This window comes from Sarcophilus harrisii, chromosome 2 (assembly GCF_902635505.1).
Source record: "Sarcophilus harrisii chromosome 2, mSarHar1.11, whole genome shotgun sequence".
NCBI lineage: Eukaryota > Metazoa > Chordata > Mammalia > Dasyuromorphia > Dasyuridae > Sarcophilus > Sarcophilus harrisii.
In genome coordinates, this window is record NC_045427.1 from 215,276,959 (window position 1) to 215,299,798 (window position 22,840).

Genomic DNA, 22,840 nt, shown 5'->3' on the forward strand with positions numbered 1-22,840 from the left:
GCTTTCTTTAAAACTGTCTGTCTTATTGTATGAGATGTCTTTATTTATGCTGCTCAACATCCTTCCCCATATTTTACTAATATGTTTATATTTTAAATTGCTGTTGCCCTTAGTTCAGATATCTCTCTACTTGAAAAGAAATCAAGTGTTAGCTATGGAGATTTTTAAGTTCTTTTAGTCTTCTTGAATTTGATTTGCTTCAGTTATACTTTTTTAGAAAATTTTGATGTATGTACTTTAAAAAATTTTCCATTTAATCAAATTTCCTTCTTACTAACTCCACCAGTGTGGATAACTATTGGTTACCCACTTGAAACTTTTAACAACATAGATTGCAACTATTCTGTGATTTATAATTTTAATGATTTGCTTTGGGCCACACATCCAATTATGGGTAAGAGGCAGTACTCGAACCCAGTTCTTCCTAACTCGCAAGTTAACTTTCTATCCAGAAATCTCTATATTTAAATTTAAGGATTTAAGAAAAGGAATAGTAACTAAAGTAGAATCATTTAAAGGATAAATTGTATAACTCATATAATTCCTAAATTATGGTCTTAGTTAATTTTAAAATACCAGTATTGTTATAGATTTTGTTTCTTAATCTAACAAATTACAAAAACTTAGGCAAATCATTTAATTTCTCTTTAACAAAGCTACCTACCCCCTGAACAATGAACTAAGATAGGGCTTTTAATTTTGAAATTATTAACTAAAAATTATGGAATTTGTTAGTGAGCATACCTGTTGTCATGGCTTGGTTGGAAGAGATGCAAGCCATAGTGACAGTATGAGCAGGAATCTTGTCTGAGAAGCCAGCTCCCAGGGCAGCCTTTGAAAAACATAAGAAGCAATTACTTATAAAGAACCTGACACTGTTGACTACCCTCTTCTCCTCCTGGATACTTACTCCTTTCTAAGTTTTCATGACACTACTCTCTCCTGGTTCTTCTCCTAACTTACTGATCACTCTCTCCTTTTCTGGGTCATCATCCATGACATGTTCCATTAACTGTTGGAGGAACCCCCAAAATTCAAGCCTGGGCCCTCTTCTTTTCCTCTCTACATTCTCATGATTGATGAATTCATCACCTCCCAGGAGTTTGATTATCATTTCAGGAAGGTTATTTCCAGAACCATACATCCAGCCAAATTATTTTTCATTACTTCTACTTGCCTATCTCCAACTTGACATTTCATCTCAGTTTTAGCTCTGCCCAGTTATCTACCTGGGCTATTCACCAGCCATGCTAAGAAATTCCTCAAATTTCCACCAGAATTAAAGAATATTAATTGGGGAACCTTGTGTGAATGGTGGAATTGTGATTAGTGATTGGAGACCAAAAATGTTAAGTAAATATTTCCTTATTTCCGAATAGATTTCATTTCAAAATAGATATCCCATAAACATCTCAAATTTTACATGTTCAAAATAAAACTCATTATCTTTCTCCCAAAACCATCCCTTTTCTGAATTTTCTAGTTTCTATTGAAGACACTATCATCTTTCCAAACACCCAGGTTTGCAATCTCAAGAGCCATTTTCAACTTCTTTCTCTCACCCACACAGGCAATTAATGGTCAATTTTTACACTTCCTACCTCTTTAATATCACTTATATCTACTCCCTCCTGTTCTTTCATACTTCTATTCAGGCCCTCTTCATCTCTTGCCTGGACTACTGATATGTCTCTTCCTCCATCAAGTCTCTCCAGTCTCTATCCATCCCATTTAAGCATCTGCTATATTCCAGGCACTATGCTAGATATCAGAGATAACAAAGACTAAATGAAATAATCCCTACCATCAAGAACCTTACATTCTAGAAGCAAAGCCAAGATGTACCCATTTTTGCATATACATACATGTATGTATACATGTTATTTAGATACATGTATTTGTATGTACATAGAAATATACATAATATTGTGTATGTAGGTGTGTACCTACAATATATGTACTTGTGTATGTGTGTATGTATACACCTATACAATATACTAAAGGTGATGGAAGGGAGAGGGATAAAGAAAGGTTCCTTGTAGAAGATGGAAAATGAACTGGATTTCAAAAAATAAAAAGGTTTTCTACATCAGTTAAAGGGATTTTCCTCAATTGCAGAACTACCATATAACCTTCTATTCAATAGTTCCTTTGTTGTTGTTTCATGACCCTATTTGGACTTTTCTTGGTAAGGATATTGGAGTGATTTACCATTCCCTGCTCTAGCTCATTTTACAGATGAAGAAACTAATGCAAACTGGGATAAGTGACCTTCCCAGGGTCACATGGCTAGCAAGTGCCTGAGACTGTATTTGAACTCGGGTCTTCTGGACTCCAGTCCTAGCAATCCTGGCATTGTGTCACCTAGATGCCCCCTAATGGTTCTTTATTGTTTCTAAAATAAGATAAAAATCTGGCCCCTACCTTTCTAGATTTATACATAATTCCTCTTACCATCCTTAAGGTTCAAGCAAACAGCTTTGCTACTTACACATGATATTCCCTATCCCAATTCTGTTCCCTTTCACTGATATTGGCCACCATGTTTAAAATGAAGTCTCTCCTCAGCTCTGATTTTCTTAAAAAAGAAAATAATCAAAAACCCTGAATTCCTTTAAAAAATGAGCTCAATCAACACCTTCTTCATGAAGTCTTTCCCCAGTCCCTCTTAATCACCTTCTAATGCCCTTCCCAGCAAAAATTATCTTGTGTTTACCATCTATTTTTTCTATACTTCTCTATCTCCATGGTATCTCCCCCAATATAAAAGAAGCTCCTTGGCTGCTTCATTTTTGTCATCCTCTCTCCAGTAATCAGCTTACTGTTTGGCAGAGAGAATCAAATCTTGCTTTTTAGGCAAAAGCTATTTGATAAATGCTCATTGAATACTTATAAACGTCTATGAGAAATTTGAATATTTAATAAGCATTTCATCTAGAATGCTGAATCAACATTCTCATCTATGGCAAATAGCCCACTTGGCTGAAATGAATTTGAAAAAACTACTTTCACTGGAATGTAAAGCCTGAACAGTAAGAGCCTCCATTATATAAGGTGACACGTTGACTGCTTGTTTTTAAACAAGCAGCAATAGAAATCTGAAGTTCTGTTCTCCTGAGTTTCCAATGACAAAACACAGTGGCACCATGCCAAATGGTACAAAGTTGAAACATGCAAGAAAGTTAAAATTAAACACTGAAGAATTTCCCTCATGTTAAGTGTCATCTGGTCATGGAACCATGTGAATAGGCAAAAATAACTCATCAACTAATGCTGCCAAGAGAAGATAAGCTGGGATGTGTTTCTTTTGTAACTTGTTGAAATACCTGCCTAAACTGCAAACTTGGCTTCTTTATAGGAATTGTTACATAGGGTATTGCCAAGGATTCCCATAATCTAAAACCTAAAGTCACCCCCTTCCATCATGAAAGGCAGACAAAATATTTTCCACATCAGCTGAGATGTTAGATAGTATTTCTTATTCCTTTTAAAGTTGACATCCAACTCTGTAACTCTATAATGTACACTAAAAGGACAGAAAACTAAAGGCATAATTTGGGTCAGTTAGCTCAAAGTAAGCAATTCACCTTTAAAAGTTTACACACACACACACACACACACACACACACACAAATAAAAGCTTACACAAAAGCCTATCAACTTCAAATAATCAAAGTTATGTATTTTATCTTAGCAATGGTCTTTGTCTCTTGATGACTAAAAATATATCTCCTCCCTTACAGTTATACAAAAAGCATATTTGCTTCTCTTGTAATTTTTTATGGTCTGATTTTTAATCTTAAAGTGATGCATTCATTTTAAATGTATTAAGGAATATGTTGTAAGGTGTTGGCCCAAGTCTAATTTCTGTCAGACTACTTTCCAGTTTTCCCAACAATTTTTTCTTTCCAGTCATTTAGGTATCCCACTTTATCACACTGTGAGTTATCATGGTTTATTGTTTCTGATTCTCCCTTACCCAGTCTGTTGCAATGATATACCTCTTTATTTTTTTCAACCAATTAAGGATAGTTTTAATGATTACTGTTTTAGGACAGTTTGAAATCTGAAAGGCAATTTCATCTTCCCTTAATTCCTTTATTTCTCTTAATAATATCCTAAATCTTTTACTTTTCCAAATGAATTTTAAAAATTATTTTGTCAAGTTATACAGAATATCCCTCTGACAAGTTGATTGATACAGAATTAAAACTAAAAATTAACTTTGGAAGTACTGTCATTTTTATTATATTGGTACATCTTAATTATGAGCACTAAATATCTTTAATTTATTTAAATTGTCCTATATTGAATTAGGGAACACTTTATAACTAAATCTACATTAGTACCATGTGCTTCAGTAAACTGATCCCCAGATATTTTATATATTTTGTCGTTATTTGGAATTAGATCTCCCTTTTTAAAAATCATTGGTTCTTAGATTTGTTATTATATAAAATAAAGTTAATTTTGAGGGTTTATTTTGTAGCATGCAACTTTGCTGAAGCTATTATTTATTTCAATGAGTTTCTTTGCTAATTCCCTAGCATTTTCTAAGTAAACTAACATGTCCTCAGGAAATAGGGATAATGGTATCTTTTTCACCTATTTTTGTCCTATTACATACTATTGGTAGCATTTCTAGAACTATATAAAATAATAGTGGGGAGAATGGACATTTTTGCTTTAATCCTGTATTTGCTGGGCATTGGACATGATACTTGCTTTATAGATAACTATACCTATATTTTATAGAGTTTTAACATGAATGGATATAATGCTTTTGTCAAAGGCTTTTTTGAGGCAAATATTTATAATCATGTAGTCTTGGAATTATTTTGTTTTAATATGATTAATTATATTAATCATTTTTCTTATGAACGTTCCTTGTATTTTTGACATAAATCCAACTTGGTCACGATGTATCATTGCTTGGACGAATCATGAAAAAAGGATTTTATTTACAATTTTGAATCAGTATTCATTAAGAATATCAATCTATAGTCTCCTGTGCTTCATTCATCCCTGGTTTAGGTATAAGGACTATATTTGTCTCATCTTAGGTATAAGGTGCTTTCTTAAGTTTTGAGAATAATTAGCATTGGAACTAACTGTTCTTTAAAAATATGATAAAATTCTCCAGTGAATCCATCAGGTTTAGGATATATTTTCCTTGATAGTCCCACTGGTAGTTTCTTTTTCTCAGATTGAATTATATAAGATCTCTATTTAGTGTTCTATTAGTTTGGGTGTTTTATATTTCTGAACATCCATGTCACTATTCATGTCACTTCTATTTCCTTTCTTACTTGGATTTTGTTAGAACAGTTTTGTGGTCTACAGTATCAATATATATTAGGGAGTTTAAGATTCAAAGTTATGATTTAATACTTGACATTTTATTTTCAAGTTAAATAAATTTTATAAAATTTTTAATAGGAAAAACAATCAACTGAAGATCAGGTTTATTGTCCTATGAGATTTATTAGCGATACAGTTTTGTTTTTCTTACCTCTCGAGCAACATTGCTTGTTTTCACTTCTTGGATAACTGTACCATAGACAATATAATCGACACTATCCTTTGGGATATTGGTTCGATGTAATAAGCCCCTGAAAAGAAAAATAAAATCAGCAATGTATATTCTAGAAGTAATCCTTTTCTTAAATGGGAAAAATTTCATGCTGAGATAATATCTTTGACTCTGGGAAATAATGGGAAAATTTTCTGGTACTGGCTAACATGTTCAACAGAATATAAATTTTGGGAACTGATTATTTAAATGAAAATATTAATATTGCTTAAGCAATTAAGTGATGAATATTTCTAAAACTACAGTTGGAAGTTTATACCCAAATTTAAATCTGGAAGTTGCCTGTCCCTATATTAATGGTCACAAAGATAAATGAGCATATGTGCATGCACATATATAAATTCGACTAGATTTCTCTATCATACTAATTCAATATTAAAGGCAAGTATGTTATTCTATACTGTTCCGTAATCCAAAAGTACAGATATTCTTCACTTAAAATAGATGGAAAGCTGAAAAGTATTGTAAATAGAATTTCTGTTAACTAGTTCTTTCCCAATGAATACTCACAAAAACTATAGACCTATTTACTGACCTCAGATGCTATACTATGACATATAACTGCATGATTACTTATTTATAATTTCTAGTCATGGTAAATATTCTGTTGAAACTAAATAAAGATCAAGATGACAATGCTTTGTATACTCATTAGATCCCTAGACAACTTATAATATAACTCTGTGGTTTCTCTGGAATTCTTGCCTCATAAGATGAAAATGTATATAAGGTATTCGTATATGTGTGTGTGTATGTGTATAAAGTTGTATGTGATTATATTGAGAAATACATCTAGCTAAATTATACATATTAAAGCTAATAAATGCTATTAGAATTCAGAAAAGGGAGAGGTCACTTTGGGTTAAAATGGTTAAAGATTCATGAAGGAACCATAATATATACTGGCTTTTAAAAAGTTAAAATCTGTACAGTTTATTAAAATACAGTATAACTACAATAATTCTTCCTACTTACAAGATACACAAAAGTAGTAATTATCTAGAAATATCATCAAGTTAGCAAATATCTTTTTATTTGAACATATTTATTTGAAAGAAGTATTGTTCCCTTCATAGTTACCTTATACTTGGTATTTTTATTGGTTCAAACTAATTCAAAATGATAAAGAATCTACTTTGTGAACACACTGAAGGGAAGTTTGTTGAACCTGATAAAGGACAGCCATGAAATGATTTTCAGTTGCCTGAGTTAGCTACAGTGTAGGTAGAGTTATGCACTCCACCTAGTTCCTGGAGCACAATAAGTTATAACAGAGTTGATAGGAGGAAATGGACAGTATGGAATTAACTCCCCTGTCCTCACAAACATTTCTGTGGCTTCTAGGCAAGGGTTTATTTACATTAAATTTGTAACTCAATTTCTTTAATGAAAAATAATATCTTTTTCAATTAAAAATAATTATTAATTAAGCAACTACTATACAATGGGAATGCAAGGATAAAAACAAAATAATTCCTGCCTTCAAGAAGCTGGAGTATGGGGAATAAAGACAGAATACAAACATCTGCACAGATAGGAAAAGGTCAGAGAATACAATATGTCTAGGGATAAGTCAATACAAGATTACCTGAGGGAAACAGTACTAAACATGGAAATTAAGAAAAACTTTCTGGCCAAGCTTTGAAGGGAGCTAAGGAGTCTGTGATAGACTGTCAAATACAAGGAATGGCAGGGCTGGTTTGGCTGAAATAAAGTGCCTAAAAGGGAGAAATGTAAAATAAGTCTGGAAAGATAGGCTTATATAGAGATCATAAAAGGCTTTAAATGTCAAAGTGAATAGGATGTACTTTATTCTAGAGGGAGTCGGCCTCTGAATATCTGTGATCAGAGTAGTGATACAGCTGGACCTGTGCTTTAGTAAGATGAATTTGGTAGCATTATGGAAAAAGAACTGGAAAAAGCTAAGACTAGAAGTGGGGAGACCAATCAGGAGGCTATTGCTAGAGTCCTGTCAAGAGACAACAAGGGTTGGAAAGAGGGTAGCAGCTGTGAGCAATGAAGGGGAAATGGCAGATTATGTGAAGGAAAAATCAACAGACTTTTGAAATGCATTGCACTGGAGGAGGAAGGGAAGAAGGGAGGGGGAAGGAAGAAAGGGGGAAGGAAGAAAGGAAGAGGGGGAAAGGAGAGAGGGAGAGGGAAAGAGATAGAAGGAAAGAGGGAGAGAGTAAGAGGGAGAGAGGGAAAGAGGGAAGGAAGAAAGGGAAGGAAGGAAAAGAGGGAGACGGGGAAGGAGCACAAAGAGGTTCTACTTACTTTAGTGCTGCTCTGGCCAAATCATGTGGCATCAGATCTTTATATCTGGGAAGAATAAAATATATCACTTCAACACAAAGGTCTTTTACTTCAAGGAGATCAACAAGAGAGCTCACATTTATACAGCCTTTTGCAGTTTACAAAGCCTCTCACCAACCCTCTGAGGTAGGGACCATATGTATTATTTATCTTCAGTTTACTGCTGAGGAAACTAGGATGAAGTGATGTAATAAGCTAAGCTCCAGGAAAGCTTCAACTGCTCCTGAATACGTATATAAAGAATTAACAAAAATGTTGCTATATACACCACCACCTTCCCCTCAAAACTGCCCCAGGATGCTCTGGGTCTTGTCCTCCTGATTATTGATGGCTAGGACCACCATTTTCATAAGGGGTTCCAGCCGTATTCATTTCACACACTCTCTTTACAAGCAGTAGTGCTCCCAAATAAGGACTCACCTCCCCCTCCTCCCTTTTCCAACTTAACTTGATTTTCTCTCCCCTATCAGAATGTGAGCTCTTGAGTGGAGGGGCTGCTTTATACTTGTATCTCATAGAGCCCAAGCACAGTACCTGCCAAGAGTAAGTACATAACAAATGTCTTTTGTATAACTATTATTGAGCATGAAACACTAACAATTCTCTAAGTGTAGTCTCAACCTTTTCAGGCAAGGCTCTGTGTTTATTTAAACATTTCCTACTATAAGTTTATAGTAGGAGATTCAATATCAATGAATTTCTTGAAATCACTCTTTGGGTCAGATGGCAACTGTAATGTTCAGGCTAGTTCTCTAGAGGACCTTGGGATCAGCCTGAATTCTTGGTCTTAATGGAGGAGTGCAAGAGGCAGGAGAGCCACCAGGAGGATGGTCAAAAATGCAATGTCTTTATTTCCAGTCCTCTCAGCCCTTAAATATCTTAATTACATCATTACAGTATACTAAGTATGTATGAACTAGAGAACCATTACATCACCATACTAAGTAAATGTAAACTAAAAAACCATTATCTCATCAATTCCACTGAGTTAATACTGTGTTGTAAGTATCCTTGTTTCAAGTATACTTCTTTAGATTTCCAGCTCTCTACAGACAACCAATAACTTAACTTTCAAAACTAAATTCATCCCATCGCTCTTCATCACATAAGAATTTGACAAACTTTAAAAGTACCAGTGTTAAAATGCCCAAACTAGCTATCTGTCAATTTAGAATTGTATAACCTTTATTGCTCTATCAATCCACTGACATACACACTCCCAGGTTTAACAATTCACTTGCTCTTTGATCTCCTTAGGTCTATTCCAAAATGCTTTTGTTGCACAATTCTCTATCTTTATTTGGATCTCACCTTCTCAACAACCATTCACTTGCATTGAATGGCAATTTATTCCAGGTTAGCAGAAAAAGAAGCCAATATAATTTATTTTTATACTTATATTCTCTCCAGGGGGTGAGGTAGGTGGGGTAAGGGCTGCATAATTAATTTTACATTGGTAAAATCTGTGCAGTTCTCAAACCCATCTCTTGGATATGTACTTTTAGAAAACTTATTCATTATTTCAAACAAAATATAATAAAGAAGACAATTCTTCTAGCCCCTAGACCAGGGGTTCTCAAACTACAGCCTGCAGGCCAGATGTGGCAGCTGAGGACGATTATCCCCCTCCTCACCCAGGGCTATGAAGTTTCTTTATTTAAAGGCCCACAAAACAAAGTTTTTGTTTTTACTATAGTCCGGCCCTCCAACAGTCTGAGGGACAGTGAACTGGCCCCCCTATTCCTGGACTATAGCTGATCTCTCATAGAAGAATTAAGATCTTAAACTGAGGTCTACTCCCAGATCCTTGTAAAGAAAATGCGATCAACATTCCAAACTTTTTACTTCTCAAAGCTTGTTAACACAAGACACTTAAAACAGGGAGTTCCTACTCTCCAAAAGCAGAATGAAACCTGATAAATTACTTTCTTATTGGAATCTGAAGAGAGTTGTATTTGTTCTTCTTTCCACAAATTTTTATCTGCTCTCTTCTAACCTAACTAGATTTCCTTTACTGAAAAGGAGTAGGATCAGCAAGAATCATTTGACTTAATACAATCCAGCCACATTCCATGGATATTTATAGCTATACTGAGTTAGATAAAAAATGGTTCAGACCATCTCTGAATTTCCCCTGACATCCAAAAACTTTAGGGAGCCTATGGTAGTATTTGGTCCATGATGTCCCTCCACTCCCATCTCCAGCCAAGCTGGTTCCAAGATCAGTGTCCCAAACTAATCTGGTCTCTTTAGAGCTCTTTAGACAACCAAAGGTGAAGTTCCCCAACCTAAGGGGAACTTAAAATCATATAACTTTAAGATAATGAAGTGAGTCAAAGTGCTATTCAATTTGTTGCATTTCCCTTGGGCTTCCAACATTTTGGAAAATTTCTGTCACAGGTGACCTGTAGATTGTCAGAACTCTATTCTTTCTGGGCTATTTGAGAATTACTTTGTTCCATTTAAAATAAAGATATCAATATACCACCAACTGCAACCACTTGTGGTTATCTTACAATAAATAAGTAACATGATAGTTTCATACTTACGTGGTACCAGACAGCAGAAAGGGAATGCGCACACCATCCACTACCACAATATTCTTCACATTGGGCTTGGTTAAGGTCTTCTTACTTTGGGTTTGCGCAGCTTTAAAATAAAATTCCACAATTAACTAAAAAAAAATGAGCAGTTTTCCCCAAGAGTTTTGAAGAGCAATCCAGAAATTAATCATTCAACTATCATTTATTAAATATCTATTATATGCCACAGCATCCTGACAGGTACAGGAGATGCAAACACAAAAATAAAACACACCCAACCCTCCAAGAATTTACATTTTATCTACAGATACAACATGTAAGTATGCATGAAATAAACACAAGGAAAATTATTTTTTGGCAGGGGTGGGAGAAGACAAAAGTATATTGAGAATATTAAGATATTAAATGGCACCTGAGTCAAACTGTAAAAACAACTTGAAATGATTCTAAGAGTTGAAGGTAAAGAGGGAGAGCATCCCAGAACATGACAGGCAAATGCATGGAGATGAGAGAGCATATGAGGACCATCAAAAAGATGGCAACTGTAATGTTTGGGCTAGCTGTTCAGCCTGTTCAGTTCAGCCAAACTGTAGAATGGACAACTCAAACAATCAATCGACAAACATTTATTAAGGCCTACAATACGCCAAGTACTGTGCTGGGGACAAAAGTACAATGAATGAACCCAGGAACATAATGCTGGAAAGATATATTAGGGCCAGGTTGTAAAGAGTTTTAAATATCAAACACAAGTTCATATTTGATCCTTGTGGTAACTGAAATTCACTGAAGTTTAAAAAGAGGCAGGACCTTCTTACCTTTTTATATATATATCCCCAGCACTTAGCACAGTGCTTGGCACATAGTAGGTGCATAATAAATTGATTAACTAAAGTAGTGGACGAAGAAATTGACTTAAATACTTATAGTTGTACTTATAATTCTAAAAAAAATTCAGTGCTGAGGAATGGGAATATATCTATCCTCCCACCAAGAATACCTGGCATTAGCTCTACTTCTAGATATATTCCCACCTTCATTTCCAAATGTATCTTTCTCTCTTTCCTAGTGCATCATCTTTGGAAACAAAGGATACAGAAAAGAGAGAAAAAAAAGCATATCAGTTCCCTATTTCACACACACATAGGATTCCAACTTTGTAAAGAAGGAATGAAGGTGGAGATGTTGCAAATGTGATGGTTACTCTCTATGTGTGCTAGCTTTGCTTATAAGTCTGACAAGCATCTAGAAGATCATATCGTGAAGTACTACTATCCACAAATTGCACTTTAGTTTTTGCCTGAAGCCATTATTTTCAAAGCCTGGCATTCTTTCAAGCTCTGTCTCAAACAGACATTCAAATGATAAGATCATTGTAAAGCTGTTGCAATGAAAGGAAAATCAGAAGCTGAGGGTCAATATAAAAAGAGATCACAGAATGTTCAAGCAGAAATGTTCAAGTCAGGAGATCCTAATTCCAATGTCAATATGCTTTCTCTGCTGACTTGAGGCTAAAGTTCAACCTCTATTTAGCATTTAAAACCCTTCACATGCTTGCTCCAGTCTTTCCAGGCTAAGTGCCCACTGCTTTCTCCCTTATACTCTCATACACCCTCCAATAAATTGGCTCTCCAGCATGCATGCAATGCTGTCTTTAACTCACTACATCTTAGAACTGATGCTGTGTGGGAAGGGGGAGAGATCCCCTCTGCTTGGAGAGAGGCAGTCCAATTGCAAAGTTCAAAGTTCGCTAACTCCAAAGTCTGTGGCAAAAAGGAAGTTTTATTTTTCACTATCTCTTAAGGAGATTTGCAAAGAATGAGTTAACAGAAACCTATTTTATGAGCAGATCTTGGAGGGCAGTTTGAGCTGATTATCACACCAGGATTTCCCAAATGGGGAAAATCATTTTGAAGGCTTCCCTCCTCCCCCCCCCCCAGATGGGGATCTGGCTACCCAAAAGATCAATGAGGGGTTATTTGCCCGAGATTTCCAACTGAATGATGCTCCTTATCTTAGGAAAAAGGTTTGTCCTGAAAATATGCCTTTTCCTAGACTCTCTGGAGTATGGGAGATGCAGAATTTCCCTTCTTTTACACATCAAAGGGGACACAATTTTTACAGAATAAAGGGGACACGATTTCAGAGTTCACCTGTTAGAAAGAACTACTTTATTGGTTTGTTGTTTTGCAGTCATGTCTGACTCTTCATGACTGTCATTTGGGTTTTTCTTGGCAAAGATACTAGAGATACACTTTCTTTTCCAGCTCATTTTACAGATGAGGAAACTGAGGCAAACAGTTAAATGACTTGCCCAGGGTCACACAGCTAGTAACTGAGGCTGCATTTGAACTCAGATCTTCCAGACGTCTATCCTTACACTCCATCATCCATTGTGCCACCTAAAACTACTTGCCCCCTGAAAACTACTGGTTCTCTCCCAATAAGGCTCAGATCCAAAGCCACTCCCTATTGAAGACCCTTAATAATTGGTCCAACTGGTTATCACTCAGCCCAGGCATTTTATCTATTTCATAAGTATTTATTTATTTGTCAGCCAATAGTAGAATGGAAAGTCCCCTCTTGCTCCCCATTGCAGTCAAACACAAAAAGTACTTAATAAAATTTGTTGAATGGAAACCAACTGAACAACAGCTGGCATACTACCACTACTGGTTATCCCAGGCTGTGGAAGGAAATCAGTTTGTAAGCCTTAAATTCCTATATACACATCATTTACTATTACTCAACTATAAGAGAGGGCTGCGCTTGGAGTTAAGGCCTACCCTACTCAGATCCCAGCCCTGATACTTGCTGTGTGATCCTGACAAGTTACTTAATTGCTTTCAAACTATAAGTTATAGGTGGCTGGCCTATTCACATTGACAAAATGACAGGACCTTGACATGTTGTCAAAATTTAAATGACTTAAATCCAAACTTAAATCCAACCTCCTCATATATTTTTTTTTAACAGATGAGGAAGCAGGAGCTCAGACAATTGGGGTGACTTGACAGTCACAAATGTTTTAGCAATATTAATAACTGGCATTTATATAGAATTGTAGGGTTTATAAAATGCCTTATATACATTATTCCTAGGAAGGCAAATTCAGGTAGTAGCTATGGTAGAGCAATAAAGAAATAGAGGAAAAAAGGGAAAAAATTGGCTCTAGAGCCAAAGGACATACAGCTGTAAATAAATCACTGCTCTCTCAGAATGGTTTCCTTATCTGTAAGAATGAGAGAATAGACAGATTGATGTGACTGTAATCTCAAGAATACAGTTTGAGGTGGAGGAATGATGTGATTATAAACCCAGGATACTGTTTGAAAGGAGAATGATGTGGCTCTAATCTCAGGGATATTGCACCATGTTTCTAAATTGTCTTTATCATTCAGATTGTCCTACTTATTTTTTGACTCCAAGATGTCTTCCTTAAACTGATTTTATGGTGGACTTCCGGCCAAGATGGCGGCGAGGAGGCACACAGCTGTGTAAGCTCCGCGTTTTCTCTCAGAATCCATCTCATTACAAGCCTCTGAATTAATGCCTGACTGAAAAAACCCCCACAAACAGTTACCAAGAGAAGACATCCTTGAGATTTGCCAGCAAAGGTCTGTTTTTGCTCGAGGGCAGGACGGTTTTAGATCGGGCACAGGCTGAGGGCAGACCGGAGGGAGTTGGGGTGTGATCTCAGCCGTCTCTGGGGGGAGAGCTTCACTGCAGGATTGGATACTTTGCCCTGACAGCAAGTCAGTGGCCCAGCAGAGAAGCTAAAAACACCAGGGGTGAAGAATACAATCCCAAACAGCTGGAGTTCCTTGAGACCGGCCGCCTCTCCCCCACAGCGTCTCAGCAAAGTCTCAGAGCGCAGGCACAGCACAGTCCTGCTAGTGCCTCGCTGCTGCCCCCTCAGTCTGTAGAGGAAGCTCGGTAACGCCACCCAGCCCCTCCCCCAAAAAGCAGATTCCATTTGTGTTTTTTTTTTCCTTTTTTCTTTGCTAGTTTGTCTCTGATTCTTCTCTGACAAAATGAGCAAAAAGTTAAAAAGGACTTTAACGATTGACAGCTTTTATATGGACAGAGAACAGACTCCAAACCCTGAGGAGACTAAAAACAGATTATCTTCAGGTGAAGCCCCACAGGAGGAGATCATCTGTTCCTCAGCACAGATGAATCTCATAGAAGAAATTAAAAAGGCTCTCACAAGAGAGCTACAAGAAAAATGGGAAAAGGAGAGGGAGGCTTGGCAAGAGAGTCTGGAGAAGTCATCCCACTCACTTAAAGGCAGAATGGATAAAGAAAACAAATCCTTGAAAAATAGGATTAGTGAACTGGAAACAGAAAATACCTCTCTAAAGAATAAAATGGGCGAAATGGAAAAAAATTCCATAGAACAAATTGGACAATTAGAAAAAGATATTAAAAAAGTGAGTGAAGAAAACACTTCACTGAAAATAAGAATAGAACAAATGGAATTAAATGACTTGAGGAGACAAGAAGAATCAGTCAAGCAAGACCAAAAAAACCAAACAATGGAGAAAATGTGAAATACTTCGGAAAAAACAGACCTGGAAAAACAGGTCTAGGAGGAGACAATCTGAGAACATTGACCCCAGAAAAATACAATGAAAAAAGATCCTGACACTATTTTTCCAGGAAATTATCAAAGAGAACTGCCCGAGTCATAGAAACAGAGGGTAAATAGACATTGAAAGAATCTTACTTGATCACCTACTGAAAGGGATCCTAAAATCAAAACACCAAGAAATATAGTGGCCAAATGCCAGAACCCTCAAACAAAGGAAAAATACCGCCGGCTAGAAAACCCAATTCAAATATAGAGGAGCCACAATAAGGATCACCCAAGATCCAGCAGCATCCACATTAAAAGATCAAGGGCCTGAAATATGATATCTCAAAGGCTAAGGAACCCGATGCAACCAAAAATAACTTACCCAGCCAGAATGAGCATCTTTTCCAGGGAAGAAAATGGTCATTCAACTAAATAAGTGAATTTCACCTATTTTGGTGAAAACCAGAACTTAACAAGAAGTTTGATCTGCAAATATAGAACTCAAGAAACCTAAAAAGGTAAAAAGAAATCTTGGGAACTATATTTCTGCTGTAAAGATGTATAAAAAATACATGTATACCTTGTTCTAGAAATTAGAGGTGGAAAGGACATTGTATCAGAAAAAGGGTAAAGTGGGGGTACTATATCTCACAAAGAGGCAAAGGAACCTATTATATCTGAGAGAAAGAATGGAGGGGGATGAATATAGTGGGTATTTTACTGCCATAAGAATTGACTTTAAGAGAAAAATGTTAGACATATTCAATATATGGTGAAACTTCCCCATCCATTGAAAGTGAGAAGGGAAAAGGAAAGGGAAGGAAAAGCTAAGCAGAAGGAAACAGAAACTGAGAGGGAAAGGAGTGTAGGGGAGGAACCCCAATGGGGAGGAGGGATACCAAAAAGGAGGGCTGTGAGAAGCAAGTGGTGCCACAAGTTTAATACTGGAGGGAAGGGGAGAAGGAGAAAAGCATAAATGGAAGAAAAGATGGCACAACACAGAATTGTAATTTTAACCATAAATGTGAACGGGTAAACCCCCACAAAGAGGTGATTAGCAGAATGGATAAAAAGCCAGAATCCTACAATATGTTGTTTATAGGGAAAACACACCTGAAGTAGGGAGATACATGCAGAATAAAGGAAAAGGATGGAGCAAAACCTACTATGCTTCAGGTGAAGTCAAAAAAGCCATCCTGATCCCAGTTCAACAAAACAAAATTGATCTAATTAAAAGAGATAAGGAAGGGCACTATATCTTCAAAGGGTACATAAATAATAAGCAAATCAATATTAAAATATATGCACCAAGTGGTGTAGCATCTAAATTTTAAAGAGAAATTAAGAGAGCTGCAAGAAGAAATAGATAGCAAAACCATAATAGTGGAGATCTCAACCTTGCACCTCAGAATTAGATAAATCCAAATCACAAAATAAATAAGAAAGAAGTCAAAGAGGAAATAGAATATAGTAAAGTTAGATATGATAGACCACTGGAGAAAACGTAATGAGAAGAAAGGAGATTTCTTTCAGCAGTTCATGGAACCATACAAAAATAGACCAATTTAGGACAAAAACCCCAAACCAAATGCAGTACAGAAATAGTGAATGCATCCTTTCAGACCATGATGCAAATAAAATTACCCCAACAAAAAGCCAGGGAAAGTAGACAAAAAAATAATTGGAAACTAAATAACTTACTAAAGAAGATTTGAAAAGCAAATCATAGACATAATTAATAACTCACCCAAGAAAATGACAATAATGAGACATCATATCAAAATGTGTGGATGCAAGCCAAGTAATAAGGGGAAATTTCCATATCTCTAGAGGCTTACTTGAATAAAGCAGAGAAAGAGAAGGTCAACAAATTGGGCTTACAACTAAAAATGCTAGAAAAGGAACAAATTAAAAACCCCCAGTCAAACACTAACCTTGAAATTCTAAAAATAAAAGGAGAGATCAATAAAATTGAAAGTAAAAAACCATTGAATTAATAAAACTAAGAGTTGGTTCTATGAAAACCAATAAAATAGACAAAACCCTTAGTAAATCTGATTAAAAAAGGAAAGAGGAAAATCAAATTTAGTCTTAAAATGAAAAGGAGAACTCGCCACTAATGAAGAGGAAATTAGAGCAATAATTAGGAATTACTTTGCCCAACTTTATGGCAATAAATCTGACAACTTAATGAAATGGAAGAATACCTTCAAAAATATAGCTCCAGATTAAAGAGGAAGAAATAAATATCCTAAAAGTCCCATCTTTAGAAAAAGAAATAGAACAAGCTATTAACCAACTCCCTAAGAAAAAACCCAGGACCAGATGGATTTACACTTGAATCTCTACCAAACATTTAAAGAACAACTAACCCCAATGCTATATAAACTATTTGAAAATAGGGACTGAAGGAGTCCTACCAAACCCTTTTAACACAGACATGGTATTGATACCCAAAACCAGGTAGGCTGAAAACAGTGAAAGAAAATTATAGACCAATCTCTAATGAACATCGATGCTAAAATCTTAAATAAAATATTAGCAAAAAGATTACAGAAAATCATCCACAGGATAATACACTATGAGCAAGTAGGATTTATACCAGGAATGCAGGGCTGGTTCAATATTAGGAAAACTAATAATTGACTATATCAATAAGCAAACTAACAAAAACCATATGATTATCTCAATAGATGCAGAAAAAGCATTTGATAAAATCCAACATCCATTCCTAATAAAACACTTGAGAGTATAGGAAAATGGACTTTTTCTAAAATAGTCAGAGCATATATTAAAACCATCAGTAAGCATCATATGCAATGGCGAAAAACTGGAATCTTTCCCAGTAAGAGCTGGAGTGAAGCAAGATTGCCCACTGTCACCATTACTATTCCATATTGTATTAGAAACACTAGCCTGGGCAATAAGAGTCAAGAAAGAGATTAAAGGAATCAGAATAGGCAGTGAGGAAACCAAACTATCACTCTTTGCAGATGATATGATGGTATACTTAGAGAACCCTAGAGATTCCTACAAAAAGCTATTAGAAATAATCCATAACTTTAGCAAAGTTGCAGTTATAAAAAAACCCTATAAATCCTCAGCATTTTTATACATCACCAACAAAACCAACAGCAAGAGATACAAAGAGAAATTCCATTAGAATAACTGTCAACATAAAATATTTGGGAATCTATCTACCAAAGGAAAGTCAGGAATTATATGAGCAAATTACAAAAAACTTCCACACAAATAAAGTCAGACTTAAACAATTGAAAATATCAAGTCTCCTGGATAGGTCAAGCAAATATAATAAAGATGACAAATTCCCTAAACTAATTTATTTATTTAGTGCTATACCAATCAGATTCCAAGAAAATATTTTAATGATCTAGAAAAATAAAAACAAAATTTTATGGAATAATAAAAGGTCAAGAATCTCAAAAGAATTAATGAAAAAAAAAATCAAAATGAAGGTGGCCTAGCTGTACCTGACCCAAAACTATATTATAAAGCAGCAGTCACCAAAACCATTTTGGCATTGGCTAAGAAATAGATTAGTTGATCAGTGGAACAGGTTAGGGTTCACAAGACAGAAAAGTCAACTATAGCAATTTAGTGTTTGACAAACCCAAAGATCCCCACTTTTGGGATAAGAATTATTATTTGACAAAACTGCTGATAAGGGAAATTAATATATAGAAATTAGGCATGGACCCACACTTAAAATCAGATACCAAGATAAGATCAAAATGGGTCCATGATTTAACATAAAGAACTAGATTATAAACAAATTGGAGGAACATAGGATAGTTTATCTCCCTCAGACTTGGAAGAGGAAGAAATTTGTGACTAAAGACAACAGAGACCATTATTGATCACAAATAGAAAAATTTTGATTACATCAAATTAAAAAGCTTCTGTACAAACAAAACTAATGTAAACAAGATTAGAAGGGAAGCAACAAACTGGGAAAACATCTTCACAGTTAAAGGTTCTGATAAAGGCCCATTCCCAAAATATATAGAGAGCTGACCTAATTATAAGAAAACCAAGCCATTCTCCAATTGATAAATGGTCAAAGGATATGAACAATTTTCAGATGATGAAATTAAAATCATTACCACTCATATGAAAGAGTGTTCCAAATCAATTATTAATCAGAGAAATGCAAATTAAAACAACTCTGAGATACCACACACACCTGGATTGGCTAAGATGACAGGAAAAATAAATGAGTGTTGGGGGATGCGGGAAAACTGGGACACTGATACATTATTGGTGGAGTTGTGAAACAATCCAACCATTCTGAGAGCAATCTGGAATTATGCCCAAAAAGTTATCAAACTGTGATACCCTTGACCCAGCAGGTTTCTATCTTATACAGGAGATACTAAAGAAGGAAAGGGACTGTTTGCAAATGTTTGTGGAGCCCTGTTTGTAAGGCTAGAAGTGGAACTGAGTGGCTGCCCATCAATGAGAATGGTTGCAAATTGTGTATATGAAATGTTATGGATATTGTTCTTGTAAGAAATGACCAGCAGATGATCAGAAAGCTTGAGAGAATTACATGAACTGATGCTAATGAAATGAGCAGAACCAAGAATCATTATAACATCAACAACTATATTATGAAGATGTAATTCTGATGGAAGGATTTCTTTGACAAAGAGACCTAAATTCAGTTTCATGATCAATGATGGACAGAAGCAGCACCCAAGGAAAAAAAAAAAAAACACTGGAAATGAATGTAAACTGTTTGCATTTTTGATTTTCTTCCCTGGTTACTTCTACCTTCTGAATCCAATTCTCCCTGTGCAACAAGAAAACTGTTTGGATCTGCACACATATATTGTATCTAGGACATACTAGGACATATTCAACATATATAGGACTGTTTGCCATCTAGGGAGGTGAGGAGAGGGAAAACTTGAATGGAGTGCAAGGGATAAATTTATAAAAAAAAATTACCATTTGGATTCATTCAATAAAAGTTACTTAATAAAATAAATAAATAAACTAATTTTATGGACTCAGTTATGCTGGTTCTGGACTGAAGATACCTAACTAACTACAAAACAATACTAGTTTATAACAGTAATACCAGCTCTGGCAGGCCTAAGTAATAAGAATAATGATGGATCTGGAAGGAAGAAGACTAGCTTGAAATCTAAACCAATCTCTAAACCATTAAATTAGCATATCAGTAGAAGCCAGGTAATCTTTTAGCATATCAAAAGCTTTCATAAAATTAACAAATCAAAGGCTTTCTTTGGAATTAAGTAAACTGGAAGTACCCTAGAAACCCTAGTAATCTAAACAGACCTCAAAATTGGAAATCCTTCTACCTCTATAAATACTGTTTATCCTCCTCCCCACAACCACTTTGCTGCTTTCTCTTTTAGAATCTAGCCTGCAGCCAAGAGCACAATAAAAAACAAATCTTTCCCTCTTGAACTGGAGATGATCTAAGACGACAAATTCTTTTGAGATACCTCCTAACCTAACCCTAACCCCAACAATATTTTGGAATTCAATTTCTAAACCCCAACAAGATGATCTTTAAAGGCTCTTCCAGCTCTAACCATATGAATTCTATGATTTATGAAATCAACTAATATCATTATAATTCCATCTTCAGTAAAAAACCTTCAGATCATTAAATTTGTTCTTTTAGGTATTTCATTATTTGTAAGGGAGTACACTATATGCTGGACAAGAATATTCCAATTGTCGAGGGGAGCCCCGAAACTCTTCCTCTCTGACTCTAGAAATGAGCCATGAGGTAAAGCCCTTGAAGCTCCTTGAAACCCTGCCTCTGTGAGACCCGCCCCAGGGAATTAAGTAAAGTGGTTTATCTAGGTGGGGCTAGTTGAGTCTTGAGCTGGAGATTCCAACCCTACTGAATTGAAGAAACATCCATTCAATTCCAAGATTGTCTATTCTGATTCCAGTTCAAACTCCACCTACTAGCCCCCATCAAGAGCAAACCCCAGCTTGTAGCCAAGACTTTATAAAAAGAGCCAATTTTAAACTCAGTACTTGCAGGGGCTCTAATATGCCATGCCAAGGAAACTCTCTCTTTTCCTGGCATAGCAGCAAACCTCTGCCCACTGAAATAACATTCTCTTTCAGCGTTACTCTCTCTTCATCTTCCTCCCCTATTTCCCTAATAATGTAATGCTGGAGAAACTGAGGCAGGAGAGAGATTAGAGAGTTTTCAATAGTTTATTAATTGGAGAGTATAATTGACTGGACAGGACTCTTGTCTCAAATTATCCAGTCAGATAGAGATAAAGATATACTGGGACCAAGGAATCCATGTTGGTCCCAGGGCTGTCATCTCAAAGAATGAAGCAGCCCCGAATAAGAGCGGCCTCTTCCTTTAAATAACCCTAGAGACAAAGACCTCCCCCCAAAAAAAGCAGGAAGGCTTCTGTCAGGTTGGGGGGAGACCATAACTCCTAAAAGCCCAGAGACAGGATGTCTGAATACCCAGAGATAAAGATGTCAGTGAGGTATCTTGGAATATTTTAGAGGGGTATTGTAAATTCTTGAGGTCAGGGGAAGGTCAGGAGTTCTGCTCTCTTGTTTATCTTGCTAGCATTATATAACCTTAGAGTAAACGGTCCCCTGTCTTAATGGACTAGAGTGGGTTTTTAGGACTAAGGGGATTTAACAGAACAGCTAAGGAAACTGAGACAAAGGAAACTAGTTCAGGGGAAACCAAGTCAGAACAGTTAAAGAGAACTGTGGCATAACAATAAGACCGTAAACTTCTGTGTCAGGACCTTGCCACTAAGGAATTCAGTCTTTCTTTCATGCATAGCAAAGGCTGACTTGCCAATGCCAATAATAAATTTCTTTTTATCAGTCTAGCTTTTCGGGTTGGTAAATTCTTTTATGAAGGATCCCTGCGCCATTAGAAGACACTCTACCATGCACCGAATCCCAAGGGGTTTAGGGGAGCCAAACTTTATCATTTGGTTCCCCAACCTAGCACTAACCTTATCATTTAACTCCCTGACCATGCTAACCCTAATCTCGTCACAATGACTAGGCAAATAAATCTCTTGATGAAAACAAATAAGACAGCTTTTAGCTATATATCAAGTTCATATAAGGTTTGTTGGTACAAGTTAATTGTGTCAGGACTTGGCCATAAGCAGACAGATCAGCTGGTCATCAAAGTTCCCAACAGTGGACCATGGGGATGCCCTCAAGAAGCTTTAGTCATAAGGTTATTGTGTGAGAAGAATGCTTTATAAAGTGTTAAGTGCCATAGAAATGTAAGCTATTGTTATAAGACAAATCAGATTTCTCCTTTCTTATCATAATAAACTGAACCCAGTTAGCAAATATTATACATATTATACATGCTCTACTAATAACTGGAAAATGATGATAAATAAGATGGCCCCTCCCTAACCTGTTTTACACTTCAAGATTTAGAATCCCCAAGATGCATGCAAATAACTATAATATACCTGTTGTCAGTGGCTGGGAGGTAGTCAACGATCTTAAAGCTGAAACACAAGATAATTTTAAATTTATTTTTAAAGAGAAAATATTTAGACTTTGTTAGATCTTAAGTTTTTTTCATTTTTTAAAAGAGAAATGAAAATTTAACTTACGGAATTTGGTGGCCCAGGTGTATGTCAGAGGCAGATTTCTTAAAGTACGAGTCAATATGGAAGTCATTTTGAAATCTTAAAAAAAAAAAAAAATCCAAAAAAAAAATCACCTAAATAATTTGCATGTTTTTATAGCTAGATTCTGTAAAATGCAATACATGTATAACACTTTAAA

The 22,840-nt window shown here is 35.8% G+C and overlaps 1 protein-coding gene across 3 annotated transcripts in view; it reads right to left on the minus strand.

Moving 5' to 3' along the window:
* The window catches only part of HADHB (hydroxyacyl-CoA dehydrogenase trifunctional multienzyme complex subunit beta), a 53,583-nt gene that overhangs the window by 18,649 nt on the left and 12,094 nt on the right, over positions 1-22,840 (minus strand). For 2 of the 3 annotated variants that reach the window (XM_031951418.1, XM_031951417.1), the window contains exons 2-7: positions 22,666-22,740; positions 22,519-22,557; positions 10,459-10,558; positions 7,871-7,915; positions 5,513-5,612; positions 745-832 (exon numbers count right to left, since the gene is read on the minus strand). In XM_031951418.1, coding sequence (XP_031807278.1) covers positions 745-832; positions 5,513-5,612; positions 7,871-7,915; positions 10,459-10,558; positions 22,519-22,557; positions 22,666-22,732 — 439 coding nt within the window. In that variant the 5' untranslated portion in view covers positions 22,733-22,740. The remainder of the gene's footprint in view (positions 1-744; positions 833-5,512; positions 5,613-7,870; positions 7,916-10,458; positions 10,559-22,518; positions 22,558-22,665; positions 22,741-22,840) is intronic. The other variant, XM_031951419.1, reaches the window with a different exon arrangement.